General features: G+C 43.2%; 1 protein-coding gene and 1 pseudogene across 8 annotated transcripts in view; one reads left to right on the top strand and one right to left on the bottom strand.

Annotated features, from left to right (window-relative positions):
- Nucleotides 1–25,838, top strand: part of LOC117467646 (apoptosis-stimulating of p53 protein 1-like) — a 132,600-nt gene extending 106,762 nt beyond the window's left edge. For all 8 annotated transcript variants that reach the window (XM_034111423.2, XM_034111421.2, XM_034111426.2 and 5 more), the window contains 6 exons: nucleotides 82–446; nucleotides 635–772; nucleotides 22,925–23,058; nucleotides 23,474–23,640; nucleotides 23,772–23,971; nucleotides 25,083–25,838. In XM_034111423.2, the coding sequence (XP_033967314.1) occupies nucleotides 82–446; nucleotides 635–772; nucleotides 22,925–23,058; nucleotides 23,474–23,640; nucleotides 23,772–23,971; nucleotides 25,083–25,124 (1,046 nt within the window). In that variant the 3' untranslated portion in view covers nucleotides 25,125–25,838. The remainder of the gene's footprint in view (nucleotides 1–81; nucleotides 447–634; nucleotides 773–22,924; nucleotides 23,059–23,473; nucleotides 23,641–23,771; nucleotides 23,972–25,082) is intronic.
- On the bottom strand, nucleotides 18,628–19,489 carry LOC139436042 (uncharacterized; annotated as a pseudogene).
- Nucleotides 25,839–26,889: the final 1,051 nt, after the last annotated feature.

Here is a 26,889-nt window from a genome sequence, read left to right as displayed (position 1 = left end):
TTGGATTCAGTTGGTCTGTGTAATGTTTCTCAGTGATCCTAATGATTTTGATGGTCAGTTGTTTCTTGATCTTAATTGCAGGTAATACCTTCTACCAGCCTGACTGCACTTTGGGTGAAGTGGACAACATCCATTCATCCAATGGGAATGTAGAACCTGGAGACAAGCACGCGAATACGGCAACCGCCGAGGGGGAGGTCCAAAACCTGAACTCGGGCTCTCGCCGCTTGTCCCCCCCTTCAGTTGCCATAGAAACACCCAAAGAGACGTCAGTAAAAGCAGAAACGACCAAAAACGTGTCCCCACCGACCCGATCCAGCCCGCCCTCTGCACCTGATAGGCCGGAGGACCAGAACAACAACAAGAAAGGATCAAGTCCTGCACACGGCTCTGTAGGCCACTCCTCCCCCTCAACATCCCCTCCTGCCCCCCCTTCAAAACCTAAGGTAGGCATAGATTGTAATTACACCTGATATCGAAGATAAAGCTTCTGCTTTGTATATTATTTTACCAATAACCTAAACCTAAGTAATTGTTCTCTGTGAAGGCTAATGTGTCAAGTTTAGCACTTAGTGCACACTTAGCAATTCATTTTCTGCACCGTCAACACTTGTGTTCTCCCTGTGTGCTGCAGGTGAAGCGAACCAACCTAAAGAAAGCGTCATCAGAGCGAACGGGCCACGGGCTGAGAGTGAAGTTTAACCCTCTGGCTCTACTGCTAGACGCTTCCTTAGAGGGGGAGTTTGACCTTGTGCAGAGGATTATATATGAGGTAACACAATATCATGTTTTTGTTCCACTATATGTATTACTTTGTCATATTTCCCAATTCGGAATGCTTTTAAATTGTTGCGCCTCTAGAAATCGAATCAAGCCAAGTTTATCTGTACAGCTCCATCTTAAATTGAACCAAAGGGCTCTACAAGCTGACATTAGAAATGCTTTGAAATAAAACAAGAACAAAAACACCCTCCAAAATTCCTATGAAGAAACTCATTGAGGGGCAATTCAAGAGATAACCACTCTCAGACATCTTGGACCCATTTGTTGTCACAGGGTTCAAACCTTGGGTGTATTATGTATTGATAATACTTATTTTTGTTTTATCTGTTAAAATACTCTTTACTTCCCGACAGCAATCAAAGAATTCAAATATTGCAGGACTGTAACTAGGCCAATAATTGTATTCAACCCGAATAAAGCTATTGGACAGCCGGACCTGCCTGTCTCCCTGCTCACACTCTGCCCGTAGGCTTCAACGATGTGCTAGCTTGACCGTTTTGAGTACAAACAATAGCCAGGTTGGTTTATTATGTTCTTTACATTATGTTTCAATCCATAAGGAAAATGATGAGAAGGAGCTTTGGAGGGAGGCCAGAAGAGACAGCCTGTCAGTGATGCTTGCTGCTTTTATTTTAAAAGAGTTGGCAACATTTGGAAGGGTTTTGGCTGGATAGTTTACTCTTGCTGGTATTTCATATGTTACCTACCCTAGCTTCAACACAAATGTAATCACGTTCAAGTCCAACATAGCAATATACCAAAAGAAAAGGATATACTGATAAGTTCAGTATCAATCAATCAATCAATCCATGTTTATTTATATAGCCCAATATCACAAATGTTACATTTGTCTCAGTGGTCTTCACAGTTTGTACAGAATATCAGTATGACAATACGACACCCTCTGTCCTTTGACCCTCGTGTGTAAATCGAAAAGATAATACATTTTCAACATAGGTAGACCAAATGTTTGGAAATGCATGTGTCTATAATAATAAGATGACTCCACGAGGATGTCAGCAATCTTGTGGGAGCCATCAGGGAAGTAATATGATGAGAGTCAGGCAGGACCGCGGAGACAGGTTCAGCCACGACTCGAAGTCCAGGACTCAGATCCAGTACTCAGGATAGAGGATCCAGGACACACGACGACAGCAACAGGATTAGCCTCGACGTATATATGGACACAAAAAAGAGATTTGGGGGAAGCTGGGTTAATACAGGGGTGGGGGACCTTTTTCCTCTCAAGAGCCATTTCAATTTTTTCAACATCCTCCGAGGGCCGTACAAATTATTGACCTCTGCTTAAAAAAACTAAAATCACAGCCCATTAATTTGGCCTTTCTTTCATGCTGTGCAAAGAAAAAGCAACCTCTTAATCCAGATATCTCACCATGACTCGCGCATGCATGCACGTGCACGGTTGTGGCATGAACACCAAAACAGAAAGATATGGACACAAGATGTGTGCAAATGTATTTAGTTTCCTATCCATGTGGACATGCTTTAAGTGGGGGGGGGCCTAACCTCCAGGGGGGTCCGGGGGGCATGCTCCCCCGGGAAGATTTTTTTTTAAATGTTGAAGATAAAAGCATCAATCTGGTGCACTGAGAGCAACATTAGGAGATCTATGGATACATCTCTCAACACCCATATGAAACACAACTGTAAGCAGATTTATTTTTCTTTATGGACATTTTACAAATTACTCCCCTTTCAAACTGTATTCTTGTTTATTAATAACAACTTTGTTTTACTTTCATATAGTATTTTATACTATAATGATCATATAAAGATGTGCCTTTTCCTCACTGGTTGGAGAAAAAGCTTCTTATATTCTTTAGCATAGCTAGCTAACCAGATGCTAATAACAACAAAGTTATTGACTGTATGATCAGTATGACAGATGAACAGATCGCCACTGGGCTTTCAACTAAAGACACAGCCACGCAAAAAACGCGGCATGTGTACGGCTCCTTATGGGTAGGCTACTGCAATTTTTGGAAGTGCCGGAGCGGTGTTCTGGTGCTCTCCGTCAGCACTACACCGCTACACCCCTGTCAGACGAGACATATACCACGTGATGACACGTTAGGCTCGTGTTGTGTTCAAGCACCCTGACCTTGGCCAGGAAACACAGGCACTCGCTTTTTTAATTTTTTTGCGGTCTAGATTTCTTTAATTTTTTTCTTTTTTGCGTGTGTTTATAAATTACCTCGAGGGCCGTACCAAATGGTCTCGCGGGCCGTATATCCCCCGGGGGCCGGAGGTTCCCCACCCCTGCTCTAATAGAACTTCGAGAGGTCAGAGAGGGGAAAGGTTTTTGATAAAGTTTTAAATATAAGATCTAAGTTTTTAGGATTTAAGTGAAAGAGTAAGAACTAAAATGTATAGGTGAAGAGGCACAACGTATCTACGTCAATGCATTCTTATTAGATTATTTTATTTTATCACTATAAGCTTTATCAAAAAGGAAGGTCTTAAGCGTACTCTTAAAAACGGATAGGCTGTCTGCCGCCCGAACACAAACTGGAAGCTGATTCCACAAATGTGGAGCTTGATAAGAAAAGGCTCTGGCTCCCATTGTACTTTTAGAGACTCTAGGAACAACCAACAACCGTGCATTCTTGGAACGCAATGCCCTAATAGGACAGTAGGGTATAATGAGTTCTTTAAGGTAAGATGGCGCCTGCCCATTAAGGGCTTTGTAGGCGAGAAGAAGAATTTTAAATTATATCCTGTGTTCTATAGGGAGCCAGTGTAAGGCAGCCAGAACAGGAGTAATGTGGTCCCTTTTCCTAACTCTGGTTAGTACACGTGCTGCAGCATTTTGAATCAGCTGAAGCAATTTAACTGACTTCTTGGTACACCCTGATAATAAAGAGTTACAATAATCCAGCCTAGAAGTAACAAATGCATGGACTAGTTTCTCTGCATCGTTTTGAGGCAAGATATGCCTAATTTTGGCAATGTTGCGTAGATGGAAGTAGGCGGTCCTTGAGATTGATTTTATGTGGGCGTTAAAGGATAAATCCTGATCAAATATAACACCAAGATTCCTTACAGTCTCACTGGAGGCCAAATTAATGCCATCCATAACTAATATATCTTTAGATAGTTTGTTTCGTAGATTATTTGGGCCGAGTACAATAACTTCAGTTTAACATCAAAAAGTTTAACCTCTTAAGCCCTGAGCCTGTTTTTCAGGGTTCAGGCTCGAAAATGCCACTAACACAACAAAGTCTATATCTTCACTTCTAAAATGGGTAAATTAATAATCTTTTCTCTCAAAGCAAGGTTACATCAGTGAGTTGGATGTAGAAGTGTCAGAATCAATATAGATGTTTTTATTTTAAAGTAAATTCAGATGGAACACAGTAAAAACATGTAAATGCTAATGTCCGCCTAAAGAAACCCATTACTTATAGTGAAAACTACCCTTGAATGATGGGCTAGTAGACTAAAAGCTTTAGGAATCCAAACTATAACATATAATAAGTACCCTGTATCAAGATTGATGTAAAACAAGTGAAATGTGACCTTTTTAGAGAGGTTTAGAAAAATAAAGTCCAAGCGGACTCACCTCTGGGTAATTTGGGAACCATCAGTTCCATTTGAACTTTTTCACTGTAAAAATCATTTTATTACTTTGAATTATCACTATAGGTATTCATTCCATCCAAATACAACTGTTGTGAATTTTTTTTAAATAAAATAAAACATAGACCTACTCTGTTATCCTCTTACAGTGAGCCTCTGAATTAGCCCGAGTGAAAAATGCTAACCTATTACTGCAACGAAAATCACTCCTAACTCCCTTATTACTTATCCTAGCTGCACATCCAACACATTGTTTATGATCGTAAAGACACAAAATCTAACGGTGCCCACCTCAACACTGAAAGATACAAACTCGCGACGTTATCAACAAAAACGTACATCAAAACAAGTGGCGCTAGCGCTAATGCGCTAGGCTAACATGGCTCACCTTCCTCTTTGTCTGGTCTAAACTGGTCTTCAATGGCATTAAAACGATAAAAACGATGATGTAGTTAATCCATAGGTTAATATCCAATGTGGCTGTGTCCCCTTTGAAATGTTCTGATAATCTATAAGCAATAAAACTGCAAATCTGTTATCTGCTGTCCGCTCTGTGCTCCATGCGCTCTGGGTCCTGCAATTCCTGCTTCCTTACGTAGTAAACAATAAGTAAAGTCTGCTGCGTAATGTACTTAAGCTGGCTGGCATTCTTTATACTTTACGCAGGACCATATCTCTGGAACCCATTGGTCGATTTGGGTGATTTACACCTTTTTCTTAACCATTACATCCAATAGATTCGATGGGTAGTTCCCAAATCCACGTAAACATTACCATTGCGGACGTAATAGAGAAGCAAACGAAACATATCTGAAAGTACAAGCCTGGACGGCAAAACTTTATACCCAGTATATTGCCATAAATATGATGATAGATTATCAGTAAAAATGTCTATGTGACACAAAGACATTGGATAAACCTCGAGCGGCGTTTTTATTCCGTTGAACACAACTTTTGATCACAAATCAAAAAAGGTAAGACGTAATTATTGTAATATTTTTGAAAACAGATGTTGTTTACTTTCTCTTTTCTGGCTGATAGCTCCAGGAATTCGAGGTCGTACAGTGATGACATTACATGTGTGGAATCTGTGGAGTCTCAGCTTTAAATCGTATATATCTTGTTTGTGCAGTTAAGATAGTAATAAGGGCATTTCTACCGTGAGTTCTGTGTAAAAAAGCGTTAGCATTAGTTAGCATTTTTTCGCTCAATGCTAATTCAAAGGCTTGGGCTGAAGTCGAATAGTCCATTTAGCTTAGGAACCTTCCTAAAGGAGTGAAATGACCCGGAAGTCCCTCAGTGGCAGCCATGATAAGTGCCGTTCGAATTCTCTAGAATTATGAGAATGATAGGAAAGGAGGTTTCAAACTTCCTTTATAACCTCCTTTAGCTTAGGAACCACTGGACCTCCCTAACCGGCAGGAGAAGCGAAAATGCTGCCCCACAATGCCTTGCAGCCGCAGCATTTGCCGTCACTCAACAGTCGGCCGTTCACGGAAACAACCGATTATGACCGAGAAATGATATCATGAGAGTTACGGTGCTTATTAAGCTTTTTAAAACATAGGTGGTAAGTTTATTATGTTCTTTACATTATGTTTCAATCCATAAGGAAAATGATGAGAAGGAGCTTTGGAGGGAGGCCAGAAGAGACAGCCTGTCAGTGATGCTTGCTGCTTTTATTTTAAAAGAGTTGGCAACATTTGGAAGGGTTTTGGCTGGATAGTTTACTCTTGCTGGTATTTCATATGTTACCTACCCTAGCTTCAACACAAATGTAATCACGTTCAAGTCCAACATAGCAATATACCAAAAGAAAAGGATATACTGATAAGTTCAGTATCAATCAATCAATCAATCAATCCATGTTTATTTATATAGCCCAATATCACAAATGTTACATTTGTCTCAGTGGTCTTCACAGTTTGTACAGAATATCAGTATGACAATACGACACCCTCTGTCCTTTGACCCTCGTGTGTAAATCGAAAAGATAATACATTTTCAACATAGGTAGACCAAATGTTTGGAAATGCATGTGTCTATAATAATAAGATGACTCCACGAGGATGTCAGCAATCTTGTGGGAGCCATCAGGGAAGTAATATGATGAGAGTCAGGCAGGACCGCGGAGACAGGTTCAGCCACGACTCGAAGTCCAGGACTCAGATCCAGTACTCAGGATAGAGGATCCAGGACACACGACGACAGCAACAGGATTAGCCTCGACGTATATATGGACACAAAAAAGAGATTTGGGGGAAGCTGGGTTAATACAGGGGTGGGGGACCTTTTTCCTCTCAAGAGCCATTTCAATTTTTTCAACATCCTCCGAGGGCCGTACAAATTATTGACCTCTGCTTAAAAAAACTAAAATCACAGCCCATTAATTTGGCCTTTCTTTCATGCTGTGCAAAGAAAAGGCAACCTCTTAATCCAGATATCTCACCATGACTCGCGCATGCATGCACGTGCACGGTTGTGGCATGAACACCAAAACAGAAAGATATGGACACAAGATGTGTGCAAATGTATTTAGTTTCCTATCCATGTGGACATGCTTTAAGTGGGGGGGGGCCTAACCTCCAGGGGGGTCCGGGGGGCATGCTCCCCCGGGAAGATTTTTTTTTAAATGTTGAAGATAAAAGCATCAATCTGGTGCACTGAGAGCAACATTAGGAGATCTATGGATACATCTCTCAACACCCATATGAAACACAACTGTAAGCAGATTTATTTTTCTTTATGGACATTTTATAAATTACTCCCCTTTCAAACTGTATTCTTGTTTATTAATAACAACTTTGTTTTACTTTCATATAGTATTTTATACTATAATGATCATATAAAGATGTGCCTTTTCCTCACTGGTTGGAGAAAAAGCTTCTTATATTCTTTAGCATAGCTAGCTAACCAGATGCTAATAACAACAAAGTTATTGACTGTATGATCAGTATGACAGATGAACAGATCGCCACTGGGCTTTCAACTAAAGACACAGCCACGCAAAAAACGCGGCATGTGTACGGCTCCTTATGGGTAGGCTACTGCAATTTTTGGAAGTGCCGGAGCGGTGTTCTGGTGCTCTCCGTCAGCACTACACCGCTACACCCCTGTCAGACGAGACATATACCACGTGATGACACGTTAGGCTCGTGTTGTGTTCAAGCACCCTGACCTTGGCCAGGAAACACAGGCACTCGCTTTTTTAATTTTTTTGCGGTCTAGATTTCTTTAATTTTTTTCTTTTTTGCGTGTGTTTATAAATTACCTCGAGGGCCGTACCAAATGGTCTCGCGGGCCGTATATCCCCCGGGGGCCGGAGGTTCCCCACCCCTGCTCTAATAGAACTTCGAGAGGTCAGAGAGGGGAAAGGTTTTTGATAAAGTTTTAAATATAAGATCTAAGTTTTTAGGATTTAAGTGAAAGAGTAAGAACTAAAATGTATAGGTGAAGAGGCACAACGTATCTACGTCAATGCATTCTTATTAGATTATTTTATTTTATCACTATAAGCTTTATCAAAAAGGAAGGTCTTAAGCGTACTCTTAAAAACGGATAGGCTGTCTGCCGCCCGAACACAAACTGGAAGCTGATTCCACAAATGTGGAGCTTGATAAGAAAAGGCTCTGGCTCCCATTGTACTTTTAGAGACTCTAGGAACAACCAACAACCGTGCATTCTTGGAACGCAATGCCCTAATAGGACAGTAGGGTATAATGAGTTCTTTAAGGTAAGATGGCGCCTGCCCATTAAGGGCTTTGTAGGCGAGAAGAAGAATTTTAAATTATATCCTGTGTTCTATAGGGAGCCAGTGTAAGGCAGCCAGAACAGGAGTAATGTGGTCCCTTTTCCTAACTCTGGTTAGTACACGTGCTGCAGCATTTTGAATCAGCTGAAGCAATTTAACTGACTTCTTGGTACACCCTGATAATAAAGAGTTACAATAATCCAGCCTAGAAGTAACAAATGCATGGACTAGTTTCTCTGCATCGTTTTGAGGCAAGATATGCCTAATTTTGGCAATGTTGCGTAGATGGAAGTAGGCGGTCCTTGAGATTGATTTTATGTGGGCGTTAAAGGATAAATCCTGATCAAATATAACACCAAGATTCCTTACAGTCTCACTGGAGGCCAAATTAATGCCATCCATAACTAATATATCTTTAGATAGTTTGTTTCGTAGATTATTTGGGCCGAGTACAATAACTTCAGTTTAACATCAAAAAGTTTAACCTCTTAAGCCCTGAGCCTGTTTTTCAGGGTTCAGGCTCGAAAATGCCACTAACACAACAAAGTCTATATCTTCACTTCTAAAATGGGTAAATTAATAATCTTTTCTCTCAAAGCAAGGTTACATCAGTGAGTTGGATGTAGAAGTGTCAGAATCAATATAGATGTTTTTATTTTAAAGTAAATTCAGATGGAACACAGTAAAAACATGTAAATGCTAATGTCCGCCTAAAGAAACCCATTACTTATAGTGAAAACTACCCTTGAATGATGGGCTAGTAGACTAAAAGCTTTAGGAATCCAAACTATAACATATAATAAGTACCCTGTATCAAGATTGATGTAAAACAAGTGAAATGTGACCTTTTTAGAGAGGTTTAGAAAAATAAAGTCCAAGCGGACTCACCTCTGGGTAATTTGGGAACCATCAGTTCCATTTGAACTTTTTCACTGTAAAAATCATTTTATTACTTTGAATTATCACTATAGGTATTCATTCCATCCAAATACAACTGTTGTGAATTTTTTTTAAATAAAATAAAACATAGACCTACTCTGTTATCCTCTTACAGTGAGCCTCTGAATTAGCCCGAGTGAAAAATGCTAACCTATTACTGCAACGAAAATCACTCCTAACTCCCTTATTACTTATCCTAGCTGCACATCCAACACATTGTTTATGATCGTAAAGACACAAAATCTAACGGTGCCCACCTCAACACTGAAAGATACAAACTCGCGACGTTATCAACAAAAACGTACATCAAAACAAGTGGCGCTAGCGCTAATGCGCTAGGCTAACATGGCTCACCTTCCTCTTTGTCTGGTCTAAACTGGTCTTCAATGGCATTAAAACGATAAAAACGATGATGTAGTTAATCCATAGGTTAATATCCAATGTGGCTGTGTCCCCTTTGAAATGTTCTGATAATCTATAAGCAATAAAACTGCAAATCTGTTATCTGCTGTCCGCTCTGTGCTCCATGCGCTCTGGGTCCTGCAATTCCTGCTTCCTTACGTAGTAAACAATAAGTAAAGTCTGCTGCGTAATGTACTTAAGCTGGCTGGCATTCTTTATACTTTACGCAGGACCATATCTCTGGAACCCATTGGTCGATTTGGGTGATTTACACCTTTTTCTTAACCATTACATCCAATAGATTCGATGGGTAGTTCCCAAATCCACGTAAACATTACCATTGCGGACGTAATAGAGAAGCAAACGAAACATATCTGAAAGTACAAGCCTGGACGGCAAAACTTTATACCCAGTATATTGCCATAAATATGATGATAGATTATCAGTAAAAATGTCTATGTGACACAAAGACATTGGATAAACCTCGAGCGGCGTTTTTATTCCGTTGAACACAACTTTTGATCACAAATCAAAAAAGGTAAGACGTAATTATTGTAATATTTTTGAAAACAGATGTTGTTTACTTTCTCTTTTCTGGCTGATAGCTCCAGGAATTCGAGGTCGTACAGTGATGACATTACATGTGTGGAATCTGTGGAGTCTCAGCTTTAAATCGTATATATCTTGTTTGTGCAGTTAAGATAGTAATAAGGGCATTTCTACCGTGAGTTCTGTGTAAAAAAGCGTTAGCATTAGTTAGCATTTTTTCGCTCAATGCTAATTCAAAGGCTTGGGCTGAAGTCGAATAGTCCATTTAGCTTAGGAACCTTCCTAAAGGAGTGAAATGACCCGGAAGTCCCTCAGTGGCAGCCATGATAAGTGCCGTTCGAATTCTCTAGAATTATGAGAATGATAGGAAAGGAGGTTTCAAACTTCCTTTATAACCTCCTTTAGCTTAGGAACCACTGGACCTCCCTAACCGGCAGGAGAAGCGAAAATGCTGCCCCACAATGCCTTGCAGCCGCAGCATTTGCCGTCACTCAACAGTCGGCCGTTCACGGAAACAACCGATTATGACCGAGAAATGATATCATGAGAGTTACGGTGCTTATTAAGCTTTTTAAAACATAGGTGGTAAGTTGCCAAAGTGCTTTGTTTTGAACGTTCATCAGTATTATAATCAAAGAGAGAAATATGAACGTTAGTTTTCACTGAAATGATCAAATAAAGTCAACATTTCAGTCTTTACTGAGCTGTGTGGGGTTTGTTCAACTTTTAAAAGATGTTTGAATGGTGATATACACAGTGATAGATGTTAAGGACTAACGTTTATTATAAATACATCTGTATTGATTTTAAGATCTTTAGTTCATACAATCATATGTATTGGATCATTTGTATTAATGTGGACCGGAGGGAGAGGGTGATGAGCATAAGTTTCACTTTCCTTTTTTATTTCAATTCCAACTTTGGTCCTGAAGAATATGTGTCTCTGTTGTCCACGTTCATAAAGCAAAGCAGCAGCATCAGAGCACGGTGCAGAGTCTCTAGATGAGTTTACAGTAGTCCCTCGTTCTTATTAAACATCCATGTTGTAGTCCGCTGTATAGAAAACGATAGTTACGGCTGTAACTACGGTCTATGAGTCCCGGATGACCGCCAGAGGCGGTGCTTTAGCACTGGATATGTCCATCGCGCGCATGCGCAGCTCGAGTACCAATAACAACAAAGTCACCTGTGACCCACGTGACACCGGCTATATCCGCCGGTATTGTCAGAGGATCTGTTCCCCGAATCTTCTCGCGAGCACACAAGAATTCTGAGTGACAGGGAACTCTGGCGGTCATCCGGGACTCATAGAACCGTAGTTACAGCCGTAACTATCGTTCTATTTCGTCCCTACTGACCGCCAGAGGCGGTGCTTTAGCACTGGATGCCCTATACCAACAATGTCATGAAGAATCCAAGCCCTTGCCCACCACTGGAAGCAGCGGAGCTCGGCAAAAGGACCACGCCCAACGAATGGGGAGTGGCGACATTGACCTGATGACAACTGGAGAATGTGCCAGAAGACGCCCATGACGCCGCGGCGCAGATGGTCTCCAGGGGCAACCCTCTCAGGGCAGCCCAATATGTTGAGATGCCCCTTGTAGAGTGGCATCTCAGCCTGGTGGCAGGGGGCGGCCACTGGCCCCGTAAGCCTGTGAGATGGTATCGACAACCCAGTGGGGAAGCCACTGGTTAGAGGGCCTAACCTCCTTTAGTGCCGCCAGGGCAAACTCAAGAGTTGCTCCTCCTGCCGTATACAGGCAGTAGCCTTGATATACGCCCTTTGGGCACCCCCCGGGCACAGCAACTTCGATGTGCCGTACTCCTGAATGTCAAAGCGTGCCAGCTGGGCAGGCTGATTGAAGTGAGTTTGTGGAAGGACCCCGGGCGGGAATGCCACATTTTCCCAAAGGGCAACGCATGAGAGTCCCACCTCGGGCATGTATTGTTTATGGAGAGGACATGCAACTCCCCGACTCGCTTCCCTGAGGCTATGGCAAGCAGAAATGCTGCCTTCGTGGGCAGCCACCTAAGCCCCACCTGGGCCAGGGGCTCGAAGGGAGGAGATGATAGGGCATCCGGCAGCAAGGGCAGGTCCCAAGCCGGAGCCCTCGGGGTGCAAGGGGGACGCTGCCGTAAAGCCCCTCTCATAAAGAGGGACACCGACCTGTGGCACCCCGCCTTGGCGCCGTCGACCCGAACATGTCGGGCAGAATCGCAGCCACATAAATTCAGAGTGGAGTGAGAACGTCCACTATCTAGAAGGGACTGTTGTCTAAGCAACAATGTACATGCTGTCCCCAAGGAACACGCACATTCTTGCCCCCCAGTTGGGGTAGAAAGTGCGTGAGTGCAAGCTGCACGGCCCGAAGCTCTAGCACGTTGACCCGGCGCGCACTCTGCTGGGCAGACCACTGACCCTGAACGGTCCTGCCCTGCCGCACTGCACCCCACCCTGAGAGACATGCACCTATGGTGATGGTCTCCTGGCGGGATGGGATGGCGCCCATGGGCACGCCTACCAGGAGATAGGCCCTGCCCCTCCAGCGTGACGGAGAGTGGAGCAATGCTGCGACACCCTGACTTCACTGTGCCTGTGCCACTTGGCGTCCAAGTGAAGGCTGCTCAGCCACATCTGCATGGGGCACAACGACAGCGGGCCTAAGGGCCCAGCGGCCGAGGCAGCTGCCAGTCTGCCCAAGGGCCGGAGGAACTGAATATAAGGCACCCTCTTGCCCGGCCCACGTGGAAGTAGGCATCCCTCGGTTGGGAACCACTCCACCTGTGCGTATGCAGTAGTCAGCATATAGAATGGCAGCACCTTCAGGAATCTGTTGATTCCTCTGAACGGCCGAATTGATCTGGAGGAGTACGTGACAAGGAGAGGTGTCTGTTGGCTGCTGCCAGACGTTCCACCTCAGTGATTCGAGCCACTCTGAGCACCCGAGGCATGTAGCTACAGCTCATGCAGGCGTTTACCGTGAGAACCTCCCTCAGATGCACGAATTTCGTCCCCACTGACCGCCAGAAGCGGCCGAGGCAGGAGGGGCAGCGGTCGTGGCCGTCCTCGGGCTCAAGAGAAACCCTACAGGCGCTACATGAATGAACCATTCTGTAGGTAGCCAGATGCAGCGTAGCCAGGAGCGGGTGCGGGAACACAGCCTTCACCAGCTACCTGCTTAATGGAAAGAGTAGAGCGTTGCTGCTACTCGCCGAACAGAAAGAGGGATGTAATTACACCCACGTTACGGCAGAGGGAGCGGGAGCGAGATCACTGCCTTCACCTAGCTGGATTAGTAAATAAGGCAGTTTACCAGAGCGGGGGCGAAAACACTGCCTTCACTGGCTGAGCTAGAGGCGAGTGCCAGATGCAGCGTAACCGGGAGCGGGTGCGGGAACACAGCCTTCACCAGCTACCTGCTTAACGGAACCAGGCAGTTTAGCGTCTACCAGGAGCGGGGGCGAGAACACTGCCTTCACTGGTTAAATTAAGACGAATGCCAGATGCAGCATAACCGGGAGCGGGTGCGGGAACACAGCCTTCACCAGCTACCTGCTTAACAGAACCAGGCAGTTTAGCGTCTACCAGGAGCGGGGGCGAGAACACTGCCTTCACTGGTTAAATTAAGACGAATGCCAGATGCAGCGTAACCGGGAGCGGGTGCGGGAACACAGCCTTCACCAGCTACCTGCTTAACAGAATAAACAAGGCAGTTTAGCGTCTACCAGGAGCGGGGGCGAGAACACTGCCTTCACTGGTTGAGTTAGAGACGAATGCCAGATGCAGCGTAACCGGGAGCGGGTGCGGGAACACAGCCTTCACTAGCTACCTGCTTAACAGAAAAACAAGGCAGGTAGTTACAGTATTAACTATGGCCAGTACTTACACAGCTTGGAACCGTAGTTACAGTAGTAACTATGGCCAGTACTTACGGCTTAACCCCGTAGTTACAGTATTAACTATGGCCAGTACTTACACAGCTTGGAACCGTAGTTACAGTAGTAATTATGGCCAGTACTTACGGCTTAGAACCTTAGTTACAATAGTAACTGTGGCCGGTGCCTAAAAGTGTCAGCCAACGGCTGCCCACTAGACAATATAATATTGGGAGGATGAAATCCTCCTTAATGGCCATACATGCAGAGCACATGGCACACACAGTGAAGATTGTTGTCTGCATATCGTCCTAGTGCTAGGAGTCTAGTACTAGGAGCAGTAAATACCACGATATAGCGCTACTGCAACCATACCATGCGTTTACCGGGAGCAGCAGCGAGAGCACTGCCCTCACCGGCTGAGTTAAATAATGAAGCTTAACCGTACATGCAAGGTGTTAGCCAAGCGGCTGCTGCTAACAATCAAGCAACCAAGTCAGAACACAATGTTAAGACCAGATAATTAGCTTCTAAGAAAGAGAACAGCCCGCATAGAACCGTGTCTGGTTACAGTAGTAACCGCACATGCCGAGCACACAGCACCCGCCGTGAAGATGTTCTCTGCATATCATCCTAGTGCTAGGAGTCTAGTACTAGGAGCAGTAATACAACGAACTAGCGCTACTGCAATCAAACCCTATGCTACAGGGAGCGGGAGCACTGCCCTGAGTTAATAGATAAGCTCAACAGCAAGGTGTTAGCCAAGCGGCTGCTGCTAACAACCAAGCGACCAAGTCAGAACACAAATGTTAAGACCAGATAATAGCTTCTAGGAAATAGAAAGTACTTACCTTACTTTCTGCATCTAAACGAAAAACGGGTTTAAAGTATGACACTCTTGGCTTTCCATACTAAATCGAATGAGGGACGCAGCCAAAGCTGGGACTCAAATGCTAATGATAGCTCGGGCACAACGCCACAAGCAGAACTTTCAAAAGAGCATAAGGGCAACTTTATGGGAGAGGAAGCGGGAACACTGTCGTCACCAGAAAGTCTAAGCCACAAACAATAAGACGGTAATCAGGACAACTTGGCTGGGAGCGGGTGTGGAAACACAGCCATCACCAGCAACAAGCTGACACAAACCTGTCTGTCGCGGCTCTGCACAGCCGGCGCAGCTCCTGGAGGACGCGTCTAACGACCCGTAGCCCCGACTGTCAGTCGCGAAGCTTCACGCGGCCAGCTGTTTGCAGAGAAATCCCTCCGATCAAACGTTCAAACCTGAACGCTGTAGGCTACGAAAACGTAGCCACGGTACCCTCGCGCAGCGAGAAGATGAAAAGGAACAGATCCTCTGACAATACCGGCGGATATAGCCGGTGTCACGTGGGTCACAGGTGACTTTGTTGTTATTGGTACTCGAGCTGCGCATGCGCGCGATGGACATATCCAGTGCTAAAGCACCGCCTCTGGCGGTCAGTAGGGACGAAATAGAACTGTGGTTTCCATAGTTTCCCCACAGCAGCAGACGCACACAATGACGTCCGCTGGCGCATCATAAACACGTTGGATAGTGAAAGTGCATTAGGATTCTCTAAAGTACCGCAGTCTCTTCTCCTAAGTCCTTTTGAATTATCCTATCCACTATCCCTTAACCCCGTGACGTTTCACTCAGAGGTCAAGGAATAGACGATAGGGTTAGAACTTAGGAGCTGATTTTTAAACTATCCGACTGCAGCCTTGGTATTACTCTTGTGTGTTTTTTAGCTAACAATTGTTCTTATTGTCAGTTAGCGGAGTTTCTTACCTTTAAAAGGGTATGAAACATTAATAGTTTCATAAATGTTAAGAAGCCCTGAGACATAGTCTCGTAAAAAAACGATGGGAGGGGTCCACTGGGAGGACCTTCGGGCTTAAGAGGTTAAGGTCATCCACGTTTTTAAGTCCTTGAGGCAGTCTTGAATTTTATTTAGGTGATTGGTTTCATCAGGCTTGATGGATAAATATAGTTGAGTATCATCCGCATAACAGTGGACATTTACAGAATGATTCCTTATAATATTGCCCAGCGGAAGCATATATAGTGTGAACAAAATAGGTCCAAGCACTGAGCCCTGTGGCACTCCATGGCTAAATTTGGTTTGCATGGAAGATTCATCGTTGACACACACAAACTGAGAGCGTTCAGATAGATAGGACCTAAACCAGCCTAAAGCAGTTCCCTTAATGCCATCTAAGTGCTCTAGTCTTTGCAATAGGATATCATGGATATCATGCAACTTTAAATGATTGTGGAACATAGCCTGATAATAAAGACATATTCATAATATTTAATAAAGAAGTGCTAATTAATGGAAAAACTTCCTTTAACAGCTTAGTTGGAATCGGGTCTAACATGCACGTTGATGGTTTAGAAGAAAGAATCATTGAATTTAATTGTTCAAGGTTTATGGCTGAAAAGCATTCTAGTTTACTATCTAGTGTAATATTAGAGCTTACATTTCCGGGAGCTGTTAATAACACTATACTGGTCAAAGGCAAGAGGTCATTGATTTTGTAAGAGTAACAATTTTTTTTATTATTTATTATTTTTCATTAAAAAAGCACATACAATCATTGCTACTGAGTGCTATGGGAATAGAAGGCTCAATCGAGCTGTGGCTCTCTGTCAGCCTGGCTACAGTGCTGAAAATAAATCTTGCATCTTATTCTCATCTATTAATGAAGAGTAGTAGGCTGCTCTCGCTTTACGCAGTGCTTTCTTATATTCATTGAGAGTAATATGCCAAATTAAACGAGATTCTTCAAGTTTAGTGGAACGCCATATCCTTTCAAGTTGTCTCGACTTTTGCTTTATTTTGCGGGTTTCAGCATTATGCCATGGAGCTAGTCTATGTTGTTTTATCTTCTTATTTTTCATAGGAGCAACAGAGTCCAAATTTATTCGCAGCGCATCTGGGTAGCACAATCAACAACATGATCAATTTTGGGTGGTGTACATTTTGTATACGTTTCCTCCCCTACATGCAGACATGCTATCGAGTTAAGTATTGGTGGAATCTAAGGATGCACGATATTGGGTTTTTGAAACCGATACCGATAACTTCCTGCTTCTCAAGACCGATACCGATAATAAAAAAAGATTTACGCCACTAATTATTTTAACGCGATTATCGCATTTGTATTTTTTTTCCTTGGCCGCCCCGTAGTTTCAGAGCGCATCGAGTTTAAAATACCATCTACAAGCTGATGCTGACAGCCCCGCTCCTGCCGCCCGCTTGTGGCAGACCACACTTCCACGCTCACCGGCAGGCACTGACTGGCCATCCGGAGGACCGGGAGGGTGTGTATATGTGTGGCCCGAGCGAGCGAGAGAGAGACCTTACGTGCATTGCTGTTGTTAGCATCTGGTGCTAGCTAGCTGCGCTAACGGATATAAGGAGCTGTTTAAATGAAAACAGAGGAGCGACATTTCGCCACAACTGCGCTGAGCACTTGACTTTATGCAGGAAGCAGACAGTGGGACATTGTACGAAAAGTCAGCACACTCAGCACGGATAGTGCACAACATAATTGCAGCGTCCAGGCAGCTCCGGTTCGAGCATATGCCTTGAGTTGCACATAGCTCCAACGTGCGCGCGCGCACACACACACACACACACACACACACACACTTTGTATTGTATTATTGTCTTCGTACGCTTTTAACACACCATCGTAGCGATGGCGATGTTTCAGGTGACTGATCAGGTTCGAAGTATTAGGGAGCGCTGAATTTGTCGGCCCGATAATTATCGTGCATCCCTGGAATCTCGTCCTTACATTTGGCTATAGCACTAACAGATAGGTTTCTGCTGCAGGAGCTTTTGACTAATGCTTTGTAGTCTAGTAACAGTACTTCAAAAGTTACCAAAAAATTGTCGGATAAAGCAGGATTATGCGGTTCGACTAATAGTTGCTCAATTTCAATACCATAAGTCAGAACAAGGTCGAGAGTGTGATTATAACAGTGGGTTGGTTTATTTACACTCTGACAGAAACCAACATAATCTAATATAGAGTTAAATGCAACAGTAAGGCTATTTCTATCATCGTCAACATATTAAAGTCACCTACGATAATTACTTTATCTGTTTTAAGTACCAAAGTTGATAAAAACTCAGAGAATTCTGATAAAATTCTGAATAAGGACCTGGTGGACGGTACACTGTAACAAATAAGATTGGCTGCAAAGTTTTCCAGGTCGGATGCGTAACACTAAAAACAAGGCTTTCAAAGGAGGTATAATTTAATTTTGGTTTAGTATTGATAAGTCAATTTGAGTCAAATATTGCTGCAACTCCACCTCCTCGGCCCGTGCCTCGAGCAATATGAGTGTTGATATGGCTGGGTGGAGTGGCCTCATTTATGCTGACATATTCTTCATGTCTCAACCAAGTTTCAGTGAGACAGCATATATCAATATTATAATCTGATATTAAATAATTTATCAATATTGCTTTAGATGCTAAAGATCTTATGTTTAAGAGTCCACATTTAATCTTCCTGTTTTGTTGCACTGTAGTAGTTGTTACATTTACTTTTATTAAGTTATTATGTGTGACACCTCTATTAGGTTTTACTTTAAATTGTCCTTGAGCAGATGCACACACCGTTAATATTGGGTATTTTATTGGAGAGAGCGCAGAGAAACATATAAAACTGCGACTCCTCCTCCTGGTCTCAACTCCAGTTTGTCATGGATTAAGTCCACAAAGCCCTGAAATGTTTGCCGAAATGAGATCTGCACCTTTCAAAGTAGGATGAATGCCGTCTCTCTTAATCAGACCAGGTTTTCCCCAGAAGGCTGTCCAATTATTTACGAAGCCCACATTATTTGCTGGGCACCACCAAGACAACCAGCGCTGAAATGATGACATGCGGCTATACATGTCATCATTGATCAGATTGGGGAGGGGACCAGAGAAAATTACGCTATCCGACATTGTTTTAGCATAACTACACACCGACTCCACATTAAGTTTGGTGCATTCTGATTGGCGTAAACGAACATCATTACCACCGACGTGAATAACAATCTTACTGTATTTACGTTTATTCTTAGCCAGCAGTTTAAGATGCGCCTTAACGTCGCCCGCTCTGGCATGTGACTGTGGAGGCTTTGGTCTCTAAATTCACGTGTCTCATAATAGGGCTACCAATAACCAGAGTTGTCTTCTCAGCGGGTGTCTCGCTGAGTTGAGAAAATCTGTTAGATAAGTGAATGGGTTGGTGGGGACCTGCGAGTCTCGCTTTATGCCCCTTCTGAGCAGTCACCCAGTCTCCTAGCTGCTCGGGAGTTGCCGGGGGACGGCTAGTACAAGCTACCTCTTGCCGGTCTATACCGGCTAACATGGGTTTTAATGTAGCTGAGTTACTTTCTAAAATGCGGAGCCGGGCTTCTATGGCTATGATTCCCGCCTCCAACCTAGCAACTGTACTACATTTAACACACGCAGGCCTATCGGTACCAGTAAAGGAGGAAGGGAAATAGCCAAACATAAAACAGATAGAGCAGGAAATAGCACCCGAGGGTGGGGAAGTAGCCATGGTTAGCTACTGTGGAGTTACAGTCGCTAAGAGAAGGAGAGTTGTGAGTGCTTAAGCTGTAGTAACGTGTGATTATAACGTCAAGTAGCTGCCGTGATCAAGAATTGTAAAAACGATCGATTTAATTTAAGATAATATAAGCTATAAGCAACAGAGCAAGCACACAGGAAGCACACAGGATAGCCCGGAAGTGACAACACGCTTACCGCAATAGTGAGAGTCCAGTGAAGGGCAATGTCAGTATCTTTGATCCAGACCAAACACAGTCCAATGGGCTAGCTAGGTGGTGTAAAGAATAGAGAGTAAGATGGTACAGATCAGAGGATGCATAGCAGTGTGGATGGGGTCAAAGCACACAGCTTAACAGGTGGGGAATGGGCAAGTTTAAAGATAGTGGGAAGGCCAGCTCTTTCTAACAAACAGGAAGAGGGACAACTTAGAGCACTGAGAGCACTGGAAATTGATTATTGGTTTTAATAGCAACATAGAACATGTCGTCTGCATAGAAGTGCAATTTATTTGAGCAAGGCAAATAAGGTCAAAAAACAGTAGCATATACATAGTAAAAGGTAAGAGACCGAGTACCAAGCCTTGAGGTACACCATACATAACTGTGTGGAGAGATGTTGTGTCTTATAAATATATTGATCAATAGTATTGAATGTTATTGTTGAGTCGATTATTTTATTTATTCAGGTAGATACTGCCCTTATCAATACTTGTTTTTGCATATCCAGCCTTGCGGTATGGTATAAACCCTAACTGTCTGGTATCAAAAATAAGTAAATTGAGCGGTTTATCTTCTTAAGGAGATTGGTCTGAAGCAACAACATTTTTATAGCATTAGTAAGTAAATATCTAACGAGATCATCTTTAACCTTGGGGCTCTGTGTCGAGCAGATTTAAATATAATGAGAAACAGTTTTGTTCTTATACACCTCTAAAAAGTTGTGCTTTTTATACAATGATGTGGTAAATGAAACACATTTTGTTATGCAATAATAGATCTTTTCAACATAAACTGTGCACCCACACACCAGACTGCCTTAACAGATAACTGGAAGACTTTATGACATTACTTAGTAAGAACAATATCGTTGACCCTCAGTAGCTCTGTCAGGAGAGAGCTGATCTCAGTAGTCAGGTGGGGAAAGTTATTGTTGAAGACACAGACACACTCGCTATCAAAGATATTTCTATAGCAGAAATTAGCTCCGGAGAACAAAGCCTTACATTTTTAAGAGCAGCTCCTGTCTGACACTTGTGGCGCACTTTATGCTGCGTTTCCATTACAGTTTAGTAGCTGGGGCAGTAACTATAGTCACGCAGTGTAGGCGGAGCCGTAACGTCATCTTCAATGCGACCAAAAAACCAACATCAGCCGTTAGCTGTTAGCCCTCAGAGCTCACAGCTCCTCATATCTGTTCAGAAACTAGACAAAAGTTAAACAAGTACAAACCACAGACTGTCTGTGTCATGGCGAATACAGTCGCTGGTTTATTCATGTCTGTAGGCCGTTGTTGCGAGTGTGGACGATCGGAGCATATACATCGTTAGCTTAGCCTGTTTGATCCGATCGCCATTCAGAAAACACGCATTTTAAAAGGTTTTTCGCCTGCCGTCTTGTCTGCAGACCGGTATCAGTATGTTGTTACTTCGGCATCATTTTGAAACGTGTATTACAATTAAATCACGGTAAAATATGTTCATGTTGTTGTAGTTGTAGCCCCCTTGCCAGCCATTCTCTCTGACCATTCAGCAGTAGGGTTGGGAACCGAAACTCGGTTCCAGATGAGAACCGATAAGAAAATGTCGGGTACCGGATACCCATACAAAATACACAATTTCGGTTCTGCTTAACGGTTCCTAAACGCGGTAGACCCTGTATTCCACCGGGTCCATCTGCGCTGCGGTGACAGAAGAATGGAATACATAGCGGACTGGCCATCTGTGTGTTCTGGAGAATCACAGAACGGCCGGTCGTTAGCGGGCCGTTGACGGCCGGCTCGGTTCGCTGACGGCCGGCACCGCCCTTCATTTTTTTAAACGGCATCATGTAAGTTGCGCTGACAGGCGACAGAAGTCCACAGTTGCCCCGCAGCGAGGCTCCCCCCGCCCTCCCGTAGACAGTTCACGAGCTCAGTCACTTCATAACACCAAAGATGGATCGCGGTAAACGCTCTGAAGTGAGGCGCCACTACACTGAAAAAGACAAGGCACAGTGCAATGCCTGTTAATAGCTTGCCACAGGCATAGCTCAGTTAAAATAAAGCACAGCTATTGTGCAATACATTTGTATTGCATGTATATTTTTTATTTGTAAAAAAAAGTCAGTTAAAGCTTAAATGAATAAAGATATTTTTGTTATCTAAACGTTTGACCTCTTTTTTTTCTACAATTTTGGAATCGAAACGGGGAATCGATAAGAACCGGAATCGATAAGCAGAACCCGAATCGGAATCGATACATTTCAAACGATACCCATCCCTATTCAGCAATCGAGAGTGTTTACGTCACTAGTTTAGCATATTCAGCCCGGTTGTTGGCCCGGTAAGAACCTCGATTTTGGAGGGCCAGAAACAAGGTGAAAAAGTAGCCCTGAGCCAGAACTACCCCTAGTGGAAAAGCAAAAAAAAACGGGCCGGGTTTGGCACGGCACGCTTAAACCGTGCTACGCGCTGCAGTGGAAATGCGCCATTGGAGACTTGAGAAAAGTGTGCTGACTCACTCATCAAACTCTAGCTTAAGGAAACATGCAAATGCTTTATATCCAGAAACAAGACAACTTCAAGAATGTTACAAAAACAATGCATCATCTCCAGTTTTGCTGAGAATTCAGACACACTTCACCAAGGTTTAAGAGAACTATGATACCAATATGGATATTTTTGGCATTCTTCCATTGTTGCTTTAAATAGGACATATAATGCTAATTTTCAGGTTCATAATTGTATGTAGTGTCTACTGTGACATGTCTCCATGCTTTAATGTTCAAAAAGCTCTTTATTCTTCTCATACTGCCTGTGCTGCAGCACCTCTTTTCACCCTCTGTCTGAAACCAGAGCCCAGTCTGCTCTGATTGGTTAGCTGGCCAGCTCTGTTGTGATTGTTCAACCGCTTAGAGATGTCCCGCCCCTTAGCCAATCACAATGTGTTGGAGCACAAGCCAATAGAAGCACGAGTGTTACATAGTGATGTCACTGTGTACAGAAGTAAACAAAGAGGACCAATGGAGGCGTTTCAGGCAGGGGGGGAGTGTTTGGGAGAGAAACTCTCTCTGGAGGGACCACAGGGATTTTAGCCTTGCAGACCATTTACATGCACAAAAACATATACACACTACAGGGAAGGGCAAACCATAAAAAACAGAATACGGCTTCTTTAAATAGCAAATCATTCTGATATCTGTGTATATCTTTTCATTATCTCCTTCAGGTGGAAAACCCCAGTATGCCAAATGACGAAGGCATCACTCCTCTTCACAATGCCGTGTGTGCGGGCCATCACCACATTGTAAAGTTCCTGCTGGACTTTGGAGTCAATGTGAACGCAGCTGACAGTGATGGATGGTCAGTACCTTCAGCCGCTCGCTCAATCATGTAATAGTCCAGACTAATAATAGCACAGTGGCTGCTGGAGGGCTGCAGGGTGTTTGGGTAATGAACACGCTCTGTGATGCTGCGGCTCAGAGGCAACAGTGACACACATAATTGCATTTCCAAACGCGCTTTTGACTCAGCTGCCCGGGCAGTATTGTGGGAAGAGATTAGCAAGTCTAATGAGGATCCAAAACCCAAAGTTACTTGATTTGATTACAGATGCATTTTACTGGCTTCATGTTTAATAAATAAATGTTTCTCGATGACATTAATTGCGTTAATCCTCCTTAGTATTTACTACTAGTGCATTACGGAAACATGTTTGAGCTTTCTCGATTGAGTTTTGAGTCTTTTTTAAATCGTATTTGAATATTTTCCCTCCCAGGACTCCTTTGCATTGTGCAGCTTCCTGTAACAGCGTCCACCTCTGTAAGATGCTGGTGGAGTCAGGGGCGGCCATTTTTGCCACAACAATTAGTGACGTGGAAACAGCAGCAGACAAATGTGAAGAAATGGAGGAGGGCTATACGCAGTGTTCCCAGTTCCTCTATGGTAGGTTCATACAGACAGAAACATTGTGACCCAACAAAACGTAACTCAAACACAACTGTATCTCTACTGAAAGCAACATAATCATAACTGAAGTTGTAATTCTAACCATGAACACTCGGTACCTCTCACAGGCGTCCAGGAGAAGTTGGGTGTGATGAACAAAGGCCTGGTGTACACTCTGTGGGACTACACGGCCCAGCAGGCCGATGAGCTGTCCTTCAGCGAGGGCGACGCCCTCACCGTGCTGCGTCGCCGTGACGACACCGAGACGGAATGGTGGTGGTCGCGACTTAGCGACCGCGAGGGATACGTACCCAGGAACCTACTGGGGGTGAGAGAACGCTAAGACACTATTACAACAGACGCCTTTCCATAAATATTTATATTTGTTCATATCATCTTTTTATTAGTTTCACTCTTGGAAATAAAGACAACACAATTCAGAAAGCATGTGGAACTTGCAGCCGTTCACATGGGAGTAGTAAGTCCTAAGTTACCTGCCCCTTACTCAAAAATAAATGGTTGGTCGCTCACAGTTGCTTATTAACCAATACTAACAGTAACATGAAAACAAACAACATAATGAACCATCAGAGAAACAGATTAGATGGAATCTTCATACTGTAGAATGATTCTTTCTGTATCAAATGTATTGGAATGAATAGTTGGACCATTCAGAGAGTGAGCTGGATACAGCATTGGGGGGGGCTTCTAATTTTCTTATGAACATTCTCAGGCATTAAGCCCCACCTCCCTGCCTTAAAGCCCAGTTACGCCTCACGTTCGCTCTCAGCTCCACTTAATGAACTGAGACAGAAAATAAGTCTAGATTCTACTTTTAGCGTATTTAACAACTTTTAATAACTTCATTCTTGTGTAATTCAGTTTTTACTGAGTAAGTGGGGTTTGAATACTTAAATTAAGCATTTCAACATGTTACAAAGTTTCATTTCTTCCACATAAAAAATAAATACAATTAAAAAATATATATGAAAAATGTAAAGAATAATAAATGAAAGAAACATACAAAGAGATAGAACATCAAGCAGTTGATGAATACAACGGGTGTCATCAACGCTGATTCACAGACTGGGAAAAGTACAAGACAACCGTTGTTTGGTGAGAATAATATAATTGTCTTTCACACAGGGTGAGGGAACTATGCATTATTGAACAGGGCCCTCAGACAGGGCAGACTGCTCAGGACTCATTTATTGTACCAGTAAACCCAGCTATAAAGCCTTAATAAAACTGTGCCTTGGCATTAACAGAAAGAAGTATGTGAAATGTAAATGTCCCCACACTCTTCTAGTGAACGAGCTGTGATCAGCAGAGGACACTCGTTGTCCCCTCAGTGTCTTCAGATCGCTTCATGATGTTCAGCCACCTTGAGAGCCATGTTAACATGATGTAATAACCCTGCCCTCTCTTTCTCTCTCCAGCTGTATCCAAGGATCAAACCCAGACAACGCTCACTGGCGTAAAGCCCAGATCAGACGCTACTTGCACACACGCATGCACAGAGAAGAAGAGGAGCCGCATGTGGGAGGAAGCATTAGCCCGGGAAGAAAGAACAAAGGTAGCAGGACGAAGAGAAAACAAAGAAGGAGCTCGCAGCAACTTGTTCCATTTGTTTGGATGTGATTCTGGAACCACAAAGCCACTTTATGCTAGAATCATAATATATATTTTCACTGCAGTAAAAGGAAATTGCCTGTTATTTTGAGCTTGGCAACTTCACACTAGTTCAGCCGCATGAGAGAAGCTAAGTAGAAAAATATCTTGAGGCTCAGGACATGAAAACACGAGCTCAGATTCATACTGACATTCATCCAAATAACCTCATATTTGAACTTTATTTTTGTATGGTGTAAGGAGAAGTGGAGAGAAGATTGAAATGCAGTACAGGTCAAAGTAAGTGTGAAAGAGAAGCAGGAGAGAGGAACGTGAGGTAGTGTGTCTCTGAATGTGTTAAAGGGATTTAGATGGAGCAGTGTTAGTCTGGAGTAAAGTGGGATGTGCAACCACAAGACTAACACAACAGGATCCAGCAAGTGTATGATGCATGGTGATCCACAGCAAACCACATGTTGACAATACAATGTTATGGCATGGTAACAAAACCTTTCGTTTGAACTGACACCAGAAGAATATTTCATTTCTGGCAAAATAATAAAAGGAGCATCTGTAAATGATTATGAATGTCTCAAACGTTTACTATCGAGTGGTGCAGGAATGAGTCCTAAACCTAGGAAATTAGTTAGCATTTTATTTATTTTTTATTCTCACCTTTTTTTTTAACATGTTTTTTGTTAGATGCCTGTATTAAAGGTGGGGTAGGTAAGTTTGAGAAACCGGCTCGAGATCGCTAGAATTTGAAAATACACAACCGGAGAAAATTTGCCACTTCCTCACAGAGCCCCTCCTCCAACACACACGAACGCGCACATGACCAATGAGGGCACGAGATAAGTTTGTGCCCCGATGGAAGGCTGACAGGCAGGTAGGCCATCCAGTTATTTTAGCCGGGCCGGCTAAAATAATTGATCGTGCTTTTTACAGTATTACGGCTTCCACAGATGAATTTTTTTTATGGATTTTTTGTCAAATCACTTCAGATATTCATTGCTATCGGGATGTTAAGAGCATTCCATGGAATATAACAAAAAGTGTATCTCGAGCCGGTTTCTCAAACTTACCTACCCCACCTTTAAGGTCTGTGTTTAACCCAAGCTGAAGAGACTTTCACGCTTTGTCCTGCAACATAAAATACGTCAGTAAACACCACACTTGTGAATATCAGTCGTTAAAACAGCGGTTGCTTACAGTACTTGCTTCTAAATAAGACTAAACGTCATCACGCCCACCATTAGCCACCTTTAGCTTAGCCGTGGTGACCTGAAGTCATGTGATTCTGATGTAGCTTGTTTATAGCCTCACGTTAGCTTTTGACTTCTGGCGATTGCTTTGACGCTTCACGAGTCATAGTGGTGTTAATATGTGGAGGTTATCCTGCTGAACAAAGCGTGTAAGTAACAGATCCATGTGTATGCCCCAGAGTTTCTTTTCTGGAATATTCCCAAATCCAATAGAAACATTTCATTGACTTTTTTTCTAGAGAGCCCTTGCGATGCTAACCTCCAGGTCGGACTGAAATATGTCATTACTGCACAACTCGACTCAGCACTGGTGCATGCTGTCATATTAACATCTGTTTAAAACCTGTTAAGCTCCAAGGTCCGTGCCGGC

This window comes from Pseudochaenichthys georgianus, chromosome 22 (assembly GCF_902827115.2).
Source record: "Pseudochaenichthys georgianus chromosome 22, fPseGeo1.2, whole genome shotgun sequence".
Taxonomy (NCBI): Eukaryota; Metazoa; Chordata; class Actinopteri; order Perciformes; family Channichthyidae; genus Pseudochaenichthys; species Pseudochaenichthys georgianus.
This window is presented reverse-complemented; position numbering and strand designations above follow the sequence as displayed.